The 15,402-nt window shown below is 38.2% G+C and overlaps 1 protein-coding gene across 1 annotated transcript; it reads right to left on the bottom strand.

The window, feature by feature from the left end:
* Window positions 1-914: 914 nt before the first annotated feature.
* Window positions 915-13,036, bottom strand: psmg1 (proteasome (prosome, macropain) assembly chaperone 1). Its single transcript, XM_042430113.1, has 7 exons — window positions 12,817-13,036; window positions 9,369-9,472; window positions 6,578-6,723; window positions 4,714-4,776; window positions 4,128-4,326; window positions 2,718-2,848; window positions 915-1,071 (listed from the first exon to the last, which is right to left on the bottom strand). Exons 1-7 carry the CDS (start codon window positions 12,933-12,935, stop codon window positions 994-996), a joined length of 840 nt encoding a protein of 279 aa, XP_042286047.1. The 5' UTR covers window positions 12,936-13,036; the 3' UTR covers window positions 915-993.
* Between the last annotated feature and the right edge of the window lie 2,366 nt (window positions 13,037-15,402).

The following is a 15,402-nucleotide window of genomic DNA, read 5'->3' as shown; positions in this document are numbered from 1 at the left end:
ACAGACAGTACGTGTTAGAAGGATCCATTCATTGTTTGTGTTTTTTTTTTATAGTTTTCATGGGACTCATCCTCTGAAGATATTAGTCAGTCATATAAAAACAGTCCTGTGTGCAGTTTAATTTCAAAAAGAAACTGAAACAAATGTCAGTTTTGCAGGTATTTTTGACCAATGTATTGAGACAAATTCAAATTTTGACCTGCTCGTGGTGCTAGAGACACAGGAAGGGGATCAAAAAAGTAATTACAACTCATCCTCTGGGCATCAATAATGTCTGGATCAAATTTCATGGCAGTCCTTCCATATTTTACTACATTTCATTCTAGACAAAAGTGATAAACTGACCCACCAAATCATAAAACGACTGACATTTAAACAAAGGTTTATTGAGTTTTATTATTTACCTAAGGCACCAAGAATGTCTGTACCAAATTTCATAGCAAATCATAATATTTTACAATATTTTACTCTTGGACAAAGCGACTGGCAGACATTGGCATCGCTGGAAAAATTCATCTTTTATTCACGAAGCAGCAAGGATGTAAACAGATGACGTAATGTGAATTTCAAGTAGTTCCAAATGTGGCATTAAGTCATCGCTTGTTTTTTTTTAGCCACGTTAACCTTCCACATGAACCCTACTAGAATCTGTGTGTCCTTGTACATTAACTCACCTGACAACTTGCTAACCTGTAATTTTGTAAGGACACACACATCTATGTAGAGAAAAGAGGGGAGAAGTTCACAGAGGTATGATGTTTGATGAAGGAGCACCGTCGGCCTCTCAGTACACATTTGATTCAGTCATTCATTAATAAATTCCAAATTGTACAGTGTCCTTCCTTTGGAAACTAAGGGGGCACAGACCCTTATTGGACAGATGATAATATACATAAATCACAACACTACAAAGGTTTTCTTTACTTTTTTTATTAAAAAAGACAGTATTTTACTAAAGGAAAATAGAACTAGATTGCACAGTGAGCAACGTTTTCAGATATAAAGATTACTCTGAATGTCGGTGCTTCTGACAAACTTGCGGAGGACGTCTGTGCTCGGAGACGGATCCAACTGAGGAGAGAAGTAGGAGAGTGAAATTTTACAATTCTGGAAAACAATTCATATGTATTTTAATAGCGGTTTAACATGCTCTCGTTTATTTTTACTCAGAGGACTCCCTGTCGTCATGTTGAGTGACGTTAAAATATGATTTAAACTCCTTTAACTTTGTTCAAAGTGCAATATAAATGTAATTTATTTTAATGATATTGAAGACACTAATGAATATTGCAATCATTCGCTGATAATGCTGTCTCCTCATCGACATTAACTGATACATAACAAGAAGTAATGGCCGCTTTCAGGCAGTTAGACAAATGTCTCCTTCACAAATTCATCTTTCAGTAGTTCTGGTGGAGTCTGCAGATGAGAGCAAGTGCACTCCATTTGAAATCTTCCACTCCCCTCGGACCCTGACCCTCGCTCATTAATGTAAGTTATGGTGCTACATAATATCAAATGCCAAGGGGAAGTGAAGGAGGGCATGACAAATGATTATTGAAACGCACTGAGCGTCAAAGTTTGTTGCAGTTGTGGCCGCAGCTCAGTCTGTGGTGACCAGTGTTGATCAGTAACACATTACTCCGTAACAGTAACGTTACTGTAATGTAATTTCTTTTTTCAGTAACGAGTAGTGTAAGGGATTAAAATGTGAAATTCAGTGATTAAATTACAGTTACTGATCCATTACTTTTACTGTTACTTGGTGGTCGGCGTTGTCGCTGTCTTAGTGGGATTAACGGAGGATTGATATCAGTGTGGTCTCTGCGTTCAGCTGACAGATTACTGCTCCAGAGGAGGAGAAATGCAGCTTGTGGTAATTCCAAAGTTGTCTTATTCAAGATTCATTCAAGATTTAAGACACTTTACTGCCATTTGCACAGACACAAAGTACATGTATGTTGTGGTAAACTCACATTAAAAAAAATTAAAATAAATTAGAGTTAACACATTTTTTAAAGAGTAGCAAAGGTCAGAGATATTTACATTATACACAACATGTTGTTTGTTTTTAGCTGGCTTGCTAATATTAGCCACACGTAGGCCTACATTCAAGAGTCACGTGACGCTAGTTTAGTTCAGAGTTGGAGGGTGTGTGAATCGTGCAGGTGAGGTTTGCAGTTCTGTGTGCCGTCACTGAGGCTACGCTAACACTAGCTGTTGGATGGTCAGTAAATCCTTTGAAACTGTCTCCTGACTGCTTGTTAAACCACAAAGTCTCCTTTTTTATGTCTTCATGTGTTAAATACAAAAGACGTAGTGTGTGGATGTGGAGGGTTCTGAGTTGTTTAAAGGCAACTTTGACGGAGCTGACAGCCGAGTAACAAAAATAAAGTAATGAAAGTAAATTAACACTTTACTTTTTCTGCTGAATAATGAGTTAAATAATGTATTTACTTTTACAATGAGTAATGTGTAAACTTGCCCTACACCGGTGATGTCACAGTGAGTGTTTTTCCCAATCAGCTGTCAACAGTTGGAGTAAGATCATCGACTGTGGTGCTGCCAGAAGTGCAACTCAGCGCTGACAAACTTTCAAGACGTCGGCCATTTGTGTGAATCCTTCATTTACTTTAGAAATCTGACAAATTTTAAACAAGAGGAGCACCTGTTCTCTTCCCCTCTCTCACCACTCTGACCTTTCCAAAGCATCTCACCTGTATGGACTTGCCAAGCTTGGTTAGTGCAGGCTTGTAGGTCTCCATGGTGACAGAGTCAGGGCCAATGACATCACTGTAACACTGGTAAACAACAGTGGCGATGCGGTGAGCCTGGCAGTGGTTCAGTACTGATGAAATAGCACAAAGAAGAAGAATGTAAGATTATTTTAGGACGGCGTAATGAAATAATCAGAATCGATGAAGATGGGACAGTTTGACATGATAAGTGTAACCCGTCAGTCTTCAGTGACACAGATTATTTCCTGATGCCACATGTGTTTGTTTGTTTTGACGGTCTCGTTTCGATGTCCTTAAGTGCCCTGGCACCAAAGTGACCAAATCAGGATGCAGGACTATGTGCTCAGTGAGTGGAGAGGGGCCTAATGGCACCACATTTCATTCATTTGGCAGAAGCTTTGTACAAAGTGACTTACATTTATTCCCCACTTCAGGTTCAGTGTCTCGCTTTAGGACACTTAAATATGTGGCGGTCCACGTAAAGGAGGTCGGGAGCAAAACTAGCAAAAATTGGATTTGTAGTTGACAGAAGGGGTTAACACGAGTCCCCCCATATTACGCTTCCATCTTTACACTCTTTCATTTGCTTTGTGATGATTCATTTGATATAAATAAAATAGTTGTTTCTCAGTTTCTATGCGGGATATGTGTTGTGGTACCTTAACCAGCGTGCTGTGGTTGTGTAAAACATACCAGTGGTGGATGGGAAACTGTGAGCAAAGCAGTTTTCTACATGTTTATGCTTGTTGAACAGGGGGTTTGATAAAGTACTTATTGCACTTAGAGTAACGAGCACAGTTAACGTCAACTTAAGTAAAATGTTATCTTTCACTTCATCCCCTCTTTTTAGAAGTTGACTTATTTTGTGACTGAATATGAACCCTCGGTAGACTCAATAACATGCAACTGCATTATTTTACCTGATTCTATTAGTTATCTAACAGTTATCTTTCTAAATAATATGTATTAAACATGTCTTCTAGTTTAATTCATATAAATATAATCACAATTTAAATTGCAGTAAGATATTTTCCCAAAATCTGTCCACTTTATAAAAATTAGCAAGCTGTGCTTAAATGCACAACTTGTCTACATAAACACATCAGCTAGAATCGCTAATTGTAACTCTACTTTACTGCAGACACCGTTTGTGGGTGAAGTTTAGTGTGACTGCTTCCTTTCTAACCTGCAAGGACAAAGCTGCTGTTCTGCAGGAATACATTAAATCTCAAGAGGCATTTATGCTACTAAACATGCAGAGCAGTATGCGGCGGTACGAGGGAAAGGAGAGGAAAAAAAATACAGTTTTATGCTTGTGTGTGTGTTTGAGGAGAGAGAAGAGATCAACCTGTCCAGTGACACCCAAGTCATCTGGAGGTGTAGTAGTACCTGCAGCTGGAATTCCAGTGATTATATTGGGTTGCTCCAGTGACTGGCAGACAGGCGGACCACTGAAAGCGCTGGTGTGGAGAGAGCGCAGGAAGGGTACAGAGCTGCTGGACAGATAGTCTGCTGCTTTGTAATCAGCCACAGAGCTGTCTGACAGCACAGTCACATTCAGCTCTCTGTACTGCAGACAGTCAAACACCTACAATAGAAAGAAAAACACACAGTCAGACCAACACATCACTTTTACCATGTTGATCATCCTGAAATATACCTGCATGTTTGACTTTGACCACTGTAATCTCACAAAAAAGTAGGACAAAAATCTACTGTATATACACAAAAATTAGTTTGTCTATGTGAGCGACACTAACAATCATGTTCAACAGACGTCAAGCTGATATATTCAAATGAAGTCCTCTTGTCACTAGATTGTTGTGCTTCATCAATGTCAGAAAACAATCCTGTGCATGGTTGTAAATCTGCTATCTGTTTGCAGGCTGAGGAAGGGCAGCTGCTCTAAACGCCTCTGCTTTCCAGAATAATTCAATCACAGTGCCATCAAACTGATTTAGTTGTATAAATGTACCTTTTCCGTCCACTGGAACAACTGGTCTTCTGCAATATAGCAGGTCAACTGGCATATCAAAACCTTCAAAAAGGAGGAATGTGAGAGACATTTTATGCAACATTTGTGTATTAAAAGTATTGTATATTTGTCTGACACATACAGAAGAGTTACTCAAAGATGGGAAGCAGTAATATACTGATGGGTGACAAATTAAAGGAAGAACCAACATATAGAGCTCAATTTTCAAGAACATTCCTGTGTGAATGGTGTGATTGGACATCAGTGGAGTGGAAACTTCACTTCATATTTATATAAAAAAGAAACAAAAACAAGACTAAGAGTCTTGAACATCATCTTTGCAGGTATTCGGTCATAAACTAATGAATTGGACAGTTTGACATTGTGACCTGCTGGCGGTGCTAGAGGCAACGTCAGAGGATCAACAAAGTTATTAGAATTCATCGTCGGGGCACCAATAATGTCTGGACCCAACTTCATGGCCGTCCTTCCCATAGTTGACTAAATTTCACTCTGGACTAAAGTGGTGAACTGACTCACCAAATCATTAATAATTAAGTAATTAAGATTACTCTGAATGTCGGTGGTTCTGACAAACTTGCAGAGATGTCTGTGCTCGGAGACGGGACTGAGAGTGATGGATGACAAACTAAAGGAAGAACACACAGAGCTCTATTTTCACAGCAGCACCACGGCAAAGTATTGCTCCAACAGTTTGGTATTATCCTGACCTTGACATTGGCTTTGCCTGTCTGGTATTTTTGTGCCCAGTGTGGTGCACGAAAGGAGGCTAATTCAAATAAGGCAGCACAAATGCATCACAACGATGGAATCAAACTTAAAAATGTAAATAAATCATTTAATGCAACACTCTCCAACCAAAGGGGCGCCCTGGTGTGTAAGACGTGTACAATATGTACTATGACTGCAATATCCCTGATTCAATTATGGCCAGGGACCTTTGTTGCAGGTCACTCCACCTCTCTCGCCCTCCATTTTCTGTCACCTCTCTACTGTCCAATGTCATTACAGAAAAAAAACTTACAAAAACATAGTCTCTGACCTGTGTATGCATTTAAAACAGCATAAAAAATGTGTATCACTGATCTGTGAATTGATGACCGTTACAGTATCTGTTCCCCACAGCAGCTTTTTACTGTATCAACCTTCACCTTCAGTTAATTAAATCCCTGCAGCCATCTGAAAGGCAGCAGAACAGATACTGCATGCGAGATAAATCTGGAGCTTCCACAGCAGCGCGGTGCTATCACACACGGTCGTTCACTATGTTTATCTTGATTAAATCACGTGCAAATGACAACAGGCTGCTATAAAATCAGCACACACACCTCCACACACATCACACCGGTCGGTTGTAACTCAGTATTCTGACAGTTTATGTAAGAGTCGCCGGATTAGTGGTGGCTCATTAATCCTGCGTGTCACTGCCTCCCTTCCAACTTTTGTAGCAAAAGTGGTGTTTTATGTTTTATTCTTGAATTGCATTACGGTGCAAATGCTGCTGTATTACATCAGTTGTGACAAGATGTGAACAATTACAAAGCAAGTAAAGGGGGATGATAACTGAAAAAGCAGTGATGCTATCATACGAACAGCTTCGACCAAATATTATTGTTTGTATTATTACTTTCTATTTTTACCGGATGTATCAGCATTTCTTATCTTTCTCCACTTATGTATTCAGGTTTTTCTTCAATTTGTCACCCGTATGCAGCTTGAAAACCAGGAGCAAACTCTTTAAAGTGAAACATTTGCTTTACAGCAGCGCTGTCGCTGGCATTGATTTACAAGCAGACACATTTTGAAGTGATTCTCAGGTGTTTCTCCTCAGTGTGTCACTCACTGATGGGTTGTCCTTGTGTCTGTAGAAGACACATGCCGACTCCTCGTTGGTTTGCCCAGTTAGTGGCCGGCTCCTCTCGTTCCAAGCTGATGCGTGTCCCACTGCGTCCCAGTTTGCAGAGGTGAGAACATACACTGACAGAAACCCTGCAAAGAGACAGATCGTCTCAGTATTCAACAACAGCTCATGTGTGACAGGAGTTTTTTTTCTTTTCACACTTTACTCATTTAACATGTCGACATTATTGGGTGCATGTATATACAGCATGTTCTAATTTAATGTTTTAATGAATTTGTGTTTCATATCCCACAGGCGATTCTAGGTTTTCATCAATGAAAGGGAACCAGCCTGGAGGATGAAAGATGATCTGTGTAGATACAAACAGAGCTCCCACATTAAAGTTATTGACCTTTTCTCACAGCGGACATTGAGACAGGTGTAAGTGCTATCATTAATTGCAGCCGGATGCATCGCATTTACAGCAGGTGTTCCAGTATCACAGGCCGTTGGTTTAACGACGAACCTAAATGGAGCTGTTGTTAGTGTTGCTGATAACAGCTGTGCTTCGTCTGCTGTGAGACAGATCTGAGTTTCTATAACTGTGCATCTACAAATTAAACCTCTGCGCCAACAGCGCTAATCATCACAAGCGAAAACCAAAGGTGTCCTGACACACGGGAGAAAATCATAATAATAGACAGTTCCTCAAAATCAGATACATGAGGAAAAGTATAAAACATAAAAACAGTTGAACAGCTCAGAGGAATAATTTGACATTTGGATAAATACCTTTAACATGAACGGGAATGTAAGAACAGTTACAGCACACGACTCCCCCTAAACCACAAATTCTTAATTTTACATTTCTCTTCACTTAAAAATGAGAAACAAGGTGTTAATTTTGTTCACTAACTTAAGGTTGCTATTTTTTTCTGTCTTCTGTTTGGTGCAGGCCCTGGACCAGTGGGTTTATTTATCACAATTAAGTTTACAGTTTCTTTGTCAATGCCATTAAACAATTCAATGTTTCTGATATTAGTTGCAGTACATTCAGTCATGCCGGGCAGCCGGCTCAGGTTTTAGAGCCACAGCAACTCCTGGACTCAAGTTATGTTACATAAAAATTATCACAATGAGTTTGACACAGCGAGGTATACTGATGTTAAGTTTTGGAAAAAGAGATCACTGGTATCGGATCAGTATTCTGTATTGGCAGATAATAGTACTGCAACTACCAGTTATTTTCATTAATCAGTTAATATATTTTCCTAGAGTCCAAAGTGATGTCTTCAAATGTCTTGTTTTGTGTGGCAACAGTCCAAAACCCAAAGATATCAGTTTACAATGATATGAAAACAGAGAAATGCATCAAATCTCCAAATTTGCAAAGCTGGAACAAGCAAATATTTGCCATTTTTGGCAATATTTGCGTTTCCAAATGGTATTATTGTTTGCGCTGCTGTTGCAAAGACAACCAGATCGTTTTCCATTTTCTTCAGAGCAAAGCTCCATGAAGAAACGATCAACACAAGAAGTATGTTCACTGAAGAGCTAAATTGAAATTTTGTATTGCATTTGAGAAAAGGCAAAAGCTACTGTAATGATGTGCATCGCATAGTAATAACAGTTTGAGTAACGTTGCGTTGGGGTGGAGTAACTATGAAGATAGATGCAGATAGAAATTCTTTAGTATGTGTTGAGAAAAGTGAACTGAGTTGGTAGGATATTTATGTTTTTACAAAATGAAAGAAACTGCACAACGGTGATAACATATTTTCTGTCCGTTGATTTGCATATGAACATGTAGGTCTGTGTGACTGGATACTGATCCAGTATTTTAATGGCTGTAGGGCTCGTAGCTTAGCTAACTGATTTCCAGCTATGGTAGCTAAGAAAGCCCTCTAGAAATCAAAAGACAAGTTTATTTAATTAGCGCTGCAAATCTCAATATGGAGAGCTTTCGTTGATACTAATCTATGTTGGTATCGATTATGTGTCTAAATGTGTAGTTTATATCTGGTAAAAAGTGTGTTGCTTTGTAGAGATTATTATTTATTTAATTTAATTATTTATTTATCCTTTATTTAGCCAGGTCCCATTGAGATAAAAGATCTCTTCTTCCAGGGAGTCAAGACGGCAGCGTAAGCAGTTTCGCAACAATTTCACATGATAGAACACATAAAATACATAAAAGCTAAACAAGAGAAAGAGTAAAAGAGGAGAAAACATAGAGGCCATACCATCATTAACCATAACACAATCCACCTCAAGGCAATGTTATATAAACAGCAACATGTTTCCTTCAGGGCAGTTTGTAAAAGACTTTTTAAGGGTACAACAAAGGGAGTGCTTCTAAGTTAATGGTATTTGCAGCTCATTCCATGCCACAAGGTGCATGAAAGGAGAAAGCAGTTTTACCAAGCTCTGAGTGCAGCCTGGGACCATTTAAAAGAATCCGATCAGAAAGGACCATCCCAAAGATTCATATAAAATGCAATGGTGAATGCGTGAGCCTGCACTTGTTATGAAATGTAATGCAGCATTATGTTGAAGAAATTGAGTTAATATCCAGCTTCCTCATTACTGAGCTTATCATCTTAAAAAGCCAATGTAATAATGTTCTTGGAAATTGACTGCCTTATTTCTGAGCAGTCGCTGGACTCTTATTTCCTCAAGGGGATCATTAAAAGCTCCATTTGATCTGTAATAATATCGGGTGTGCTCTTAGAAAGGCTCATAAGCATATAGAAGAGTTGTGACTCTGGGAAACTGCTGGCAGCAAGTCACTTACTGGCAGCGTTGTGTCCCACGGCGAGGACGAAGTCTGAACACTGCAGCTTGTTTCCGGACCTCAGCGACTCAGAGACTTCAGGACTCCAGTGCAGTTGAACCTCCCTGTTGAAAAGTGATGAAGTTTAGAAAAGGAGGAACAGCTTTGGAAAACACTTTATAATTAAAATTAGCACAAAACAACTATTACATCTTTGTGACTTTTAAAGGGCTGATAATCGACACCAACTATCTGAACAGCTGCTGAGATTTATGCCTTGAGTTTTTACATACTAGCTTTGAAAATTATACACTTTCGAGAGCATCTGTACAGCACTCTGCAGACATGTGGGATGCAAGTACCTGCAGCTAGCTGAGAGGACAGACAAGCAGCAGAGATGTGGTACAAAATAATCTGGACTAAGAGACATTTTTGAGACTAACGCCATTACTACATCAGGTATTTCCATGTGGGCCTCTAGAGCAGATTTCAAACAAGATTTTTATGGTTTTATGTTGCAACTTTTCCTCATACTTTATTATTAACACAATCTTTGTCTATTCAAATAAATCTGTGGCCACAATAACCAGAACCTTCCCCTCAGAAGTGGTGTACATTTGCTCAAGTATTGCACTTAGGTACAATTTTTCATTATCGATTAATCTAATGATAATGTTCTTGATGAATCAGTTAATAGTTTTATATATAAAATAGTTTTATATATATTTTTAAAAATATATAAATTTTGAAAAATGTTACGACGTCTAAGAGCCCAAGATGACGTCTTCAAAAGTCTTTTTTGTCTGATCAAGAGTCCAAAATACAAAAACATTCAGTTTACGATCATGTATGACATATAAAAGCTTCAAATACTCACATCTGAGAAACTGCAACCAGTAAATATTTGGTATTTTTCCTTAAAAAAAGGCCAAATGATTATTCTTTTATCAAAATAGCTGCCAATTAATCAACTAATTGTTGCAACTCCATACTTGTACTTTGAGTATTTTCATTTTATGCTACATTGTAATTCTGCTCTGCTACATTTCAGAGAGAAATATTGTTCCTGCTCCACCACATTTATTTGACAGCTGTAAACAAGACTGGATTACCAAGAGGAGAGAGCAGGCAGATGCCGAAGGCGCCAGACACCCAGGGGCCCCCAAAAGCGCCAGGCTAACTGTGTAGCAACTGGTTAGTGGTAATGTTGTTTAGAAATATGTACCATTGCAGCACAATACCAACTGCCATGACTGATAACAGTGTGGCTACAAGGCTGTTTAAAGATTATTTTAGAGCTGCAACAATTAGTCAATTAAATGATTAGTCGATCAAAAGAAAATTAGTCATCAACTATTTTGAAAATGTCAAATATTTGCAGGTTTCAGCTCCTCAGATAAGAGGATTGGCTGCATGTTTTTATCATAAATGATAGTAAATTAAATAGTTTTTGGTTTTTGACTGTTGGTTGGATAAAACAAGCATCACTGAGGATATCACTTTGGGCTCTGGGAAGTTGTGATTTTCACTTCTTTTTGACATTTTATAGACTACATGATTAATAAATTAAAAAATAATAATAAAAAAAAACAAAATCAGCAAATGTATCAATAATGACAGTAATCTTTCATTGCAGCCTTATAAATGTTTGTCAGGGTCTCCGATCAATACTTTGGTGATAAGTTTGACGTGTTTAGAGTTTCAGTGTGTAACTCAATGAAAGAAAATGAATCACGTTGATACGTTACTAAGATAAACTATCTAAAGTCTCCTTTCATGATTGATTGCCAACTATTTTGCTAATCAATTAATTGTTTTGAGGTTCTTTTTTAAGAAAAAAATCTCTGGTTACAGTTTCTCAAATGTGAATATTTTCTGGTTTCTTTAGTCCTCTATGACAGTAAACTGAACATCTTTGGGTTGTAAATTGTTGGTTGAGACAATACAAGACATTTGAGGACATCACCTTGGGCTTTGGGAAACAGTGATTGACATTTTTCACCCTTTTCTGACATTTTATGAACCAAACAACTAATCGATTAATCAAAAAATAATTGACAGATTAATCAATGATGAAAATAATCGTTAGTTGCAGCCCTATAATACTCATTAAATCCTGCATTTACAGTTTCTTTTGAGTGAAGTTGTGCCTATTTATTACAAGATTCTGTACTAACAAAATCTCTGGCATATACAGTATAATGTCTGGTATATTTAGATGGTAAACTAAATATTATGCAACTTAATAATATTAATGTGAGGAGGCTGCTGTGCCGTTATTATTACTGGTATTACTAGTACTAGCTGCCTTTTTTCATTGATATTTCATGTGTCATGTTAGCTAGAGCTGACAGATGTTCACACAGGTTGCGGCCAGTGGTGGAAGAAGTATTCAGATAAATTCATTACAAGTAAAAGTCCTGCATGAAAAATCCTAATTAAGTGAAAGTACATACATATTAGCAGCAACATGTATTAAAGTAGAAATACTAATTTGGTCCCTCTGACTAATATATTATTATATATGACATCATTAGATTATTAATACTGAAGCATCAGTGTGTAAGCAGCATGTTACTGTTGTAGCTGCTGGAGGTGGAGCTAGTTTCAACTACTTTATATACAGTTAGCTAGTTTAGTCCAGTGGTTCTCAACCTAGGGGTCAGGCCCCTCTAAAAGGTCACCACGAGGGGTCTTGAGATGATTAATGGTTTTGATACACAAATCTGTTTTCAATTTTTGGACTTTTTCCTCTAATCTTTGATTTTTGGTAAAATATTTGAACATTTATTGAAATGAAACCATGTGAGAAGTTTAGAGGGAAACATCACTATTTGGTGGAGCTGTTAACAACTCATAGACATCTGAAATGTGACCCCGACTACACACTGCTGTATGTAAGACGTCAAAAGCCAAAAAGGTTGGAAACCACTGGTTTCATCTTTAACAATGTGTTGTATTTTAAAAGCTTGTTATATTATCCATTGTGTCAAATCTTCATCTGACCAGTAACCAAAGCTGTCAAATAAATGTAGTGGAGTAGAAAGTACAATATTTCCCTCTGAAATGTAGTGGAGTAGAAGTATAAAGTAACATAAAATGGAAAGTCCCTCAAAATTGTACATAAGTACAGTACTTGATAGAAATGCGAGGATGAAGGCCACATACATACCTACCTCTTCAAACTAATTTCGCTGATTTACAGGAGTTTGATTTATTTATAAATACTGAAAATGTTCATGTTAAAGCTACAGTGAGGTTTCTATTCAGTGAATCTGAAACTAGCTTTTAGTGAAGCTCTCGCTAAGTGTTTATTCTGCCACATGTATCGAAAGCGTGGTTTGACATTTATCAAGTGATGTAGTACAACTCGCTAGCGTGTATTTAGGAAGTAACATTAGTAATAACACTTCCATGCTTTCTGCCTAATCATTTTCAGTGTCCATGCTAGTTAGCTAACGTTATTTACCTCTTTTGCTCCAGTTCTCTACGGATTTGTTCATCTTCGTCGTTTTCATCAAGTTCCTCTTCGTCTTCCTCAACAGCCCGAGAATACACAGACAAAACTTCACCGAAAAACGTTGCCATAATCGCTGTGTTTCCAGAGCAAAACGAAAGTTTGGTTAGTAGTAGCTCGGTTCGGTAGACCAGCAGCTATGACACACTTCCGCCTGTCAGCTTATTCTTCTTCTTCGTTGGTTTTTAGAGGCGGTTTGCATCCAAAATGTTGCATTACCGCCTGCTATTGGATTAAAAACAAGACTCAATTCTACTCAAAATTATTATACATAAAATTAAAATAAAGAAATAAATACAATTCTCCGCACCCGTGACATTTATGCGTGGACAAGGCTTAATCATACTTCATATTATCTTAAAGGATGGGTTCACACATTTTAAAGTCTGCCCTACAACAATATGAATGACACGAGTTGTCAGTAGCTGCAAATGTGCCTCCTGTCTATCTCTACATTTCAGCTCAGCAAGAAAACACTGTCCAGGTAAACACAAAGAGGATTTTACACTAAAAATACTGTGACTTTAGATGACACCCACTTGATCTGTCTGATTCAGACTGTTGAAGCCTCATATTAGCTGTAGTTAACGATTATTTTCATTACCAATTAATCTGTAGATTATTTTCTCGATTGTTTGATCTACGAAACATCAAAAAGAAGTGAAAAGTGATGTCCTTAAATTGCTTGTTTCATTGCAATTCATCCAACAGTCAAAAACTCCAAAATATTTAATTTACTATCATATATGATAAAAACATGCAGCCAATCCTCATATCTGAGAAGCTGGAACCCCCAAAGATTTGGCATTTTTGCTTAAAAAACAATTAATCAACTAATTTTCCTTCAATCAACTAACTAATCGATTAATCAACTTATCACCAGAGCTCTAAGATCAATTGTAGAGTGCATTTTTACACAGAAAGAGGAGTGTAGATTTTGTTCCTCATCACTTACAGTGGAGATAAATGAGGCCAGTATTGACAGGAAGAATGATTACAGAAATCAATATTTCAATGTACATACAGGCATATGAGTATTGTGTTAAACCAGACTTGAAAAAATGTGAACCTCTTCTTCAAGTATCTTTTCTGTGATAAAAAAAAATCCCAACAAATCTGACTAAATATTTCAAATGCATAGAAATACCTTCAACTGAGCAGCTCAAACACGTTGTTGCACAAAGACAAGCCTAACACTAGTCGCTGCCTACAATCCCAGTAGGAACCTCAAAGCCCAGGGCTGCATGCATGAGTACTGCCTGTCCAACATATTTCTGCCTGAGCTGCTCACTTAAATCAATGAATGATTTAAGGCTATGTCCCTCCAGTGGATTCACATGGTGTATGGTTATACAATGCATAGGGGCGTGAATATGACTAACAATTAGCGTAAGAATGCTTGATGTGCTATATTTGGCCCTTGCGCCAATCATGGGTAAACTTGACATACCACATGACTCCACCAGCTTCTTAGTGGTAATACATAATTAACGTGAGTGGAAGGAAGCAGGAAAGCATAATTTCTAAAGGATGCTGGCAGATCATCTCCAGCTGTGTAGCTAGCTGGAAACATAAGCCAACTCATGTTAGGCCAAATTGGCCTCAAGTTGACTGCAGGACATCCATCCTTTCCATTGTGTCGTATAAGTCATTTTCCTGTAAGCTGTGCCCTGGGACATGAGGGACAAACATAAATGTGATGACATCAGCACAGCCATAAAAAATACCTCATTGTCACAGGAAAACATCTAGTGTTGGAAAGACAAATTGCATTGCAGGGCAAAGCCTGGAGTAGAATAGAAAGTAAGCTCTATTACCAGTGCAGTGTAATAATGTAGGAGGAGGCCATAAAGTAACAGCAGAGAGGTTTCCTGTCAGAAAATGGAGCAACATGCTAGGAGGAAGCTTCAGGCTGCTGTTAATATAATTGATAGTGGACAGAGGGAGGGAGAGTGGGTGGGATGTTCTGCAGCTTAACAAACACTAAAGCTGAGAGAGAAATGTCAACAAAAAGACAAAAAGGGGAATATCACGACATCACTGACCATTAAAATAGGACATTCAGAGGACAAAAACATCCAGGGTGAGCCTGTCTGTCTTTTCTTTGACCCAGCAGCACCACAACCTGAGGATGATGGTGTTAGTCTGTCTGTCCAACACTTTGGTCAAGAGCACTGAATCCCTCTTATTGGCTAGACTGCTGTGTCGGTTGGCAGTTGTGCACAGACATTTTGTGAGTACGTACATGCTCACACACACAAATGGTGTCCTTTAAAGGGGACTATATTTCCAGGTCTATATTTATATTCTGGGTTTCTACTGGAATATCTTTGCATGCCTTACAGTTCAAAAATTCCTTATTTATCTTTTACTGGCTTTTTATGCAGCCCCTCAGTTCAGCCTCTGACTGAAACAGGTCGTTTCAGCTCCTGTCTCTTTAAGGCCCCCATCCCGAGGAGCCCACTCTGTTCTGATTGGTTAGCTTCAGGAAACAAACAATAGTAGTCGGATTTCACTTCTTTTTCTCGTTCTTTACTC

The sequence above is a fragment of the Thunnus maccoyii genome, chromosome 13, assembly GCF_910596095.1.
Source record: "Thunnus maccoyii chromosome 13, fThuMac1.1, whole genome shotgun sequence".
Classification (NCBI taxonomy): domain Eukaryota; kingdom Metazoa; phylum Chordata; class Actinopteri; order Scombriformes; family Scombridae; genus Thunnus; species Thunnus maccoyii.
This window is presented reverse-complemented; position numbering and strand designations above follow the sequence as displayed.

Bases quoted from the DNA above. Each gene is read 5' to 3' on its own strand.
- psmg1 (XM_042430113.1), bottom strand. From the start codon at position 12,935: ATGGCAACGTTTTTCGGTGAAGTTTTGTCTGTGTATTCTCGGGCTGTT. The intron at 4,327-4,713 runs GTACATTTATAC...TTTCTATTGTAG, and splicing joins TGTTCCAGTGGACGGAAAAG to GTGTTTGACTGTCTGCAGTA. The intron at 2,849-4,127 runs GTACTACTACAC...CTATTTCATCAG, and splicing joins CACTGGAATTCCAGCTGCAG to TACTGAACCACTGCCAGGCT.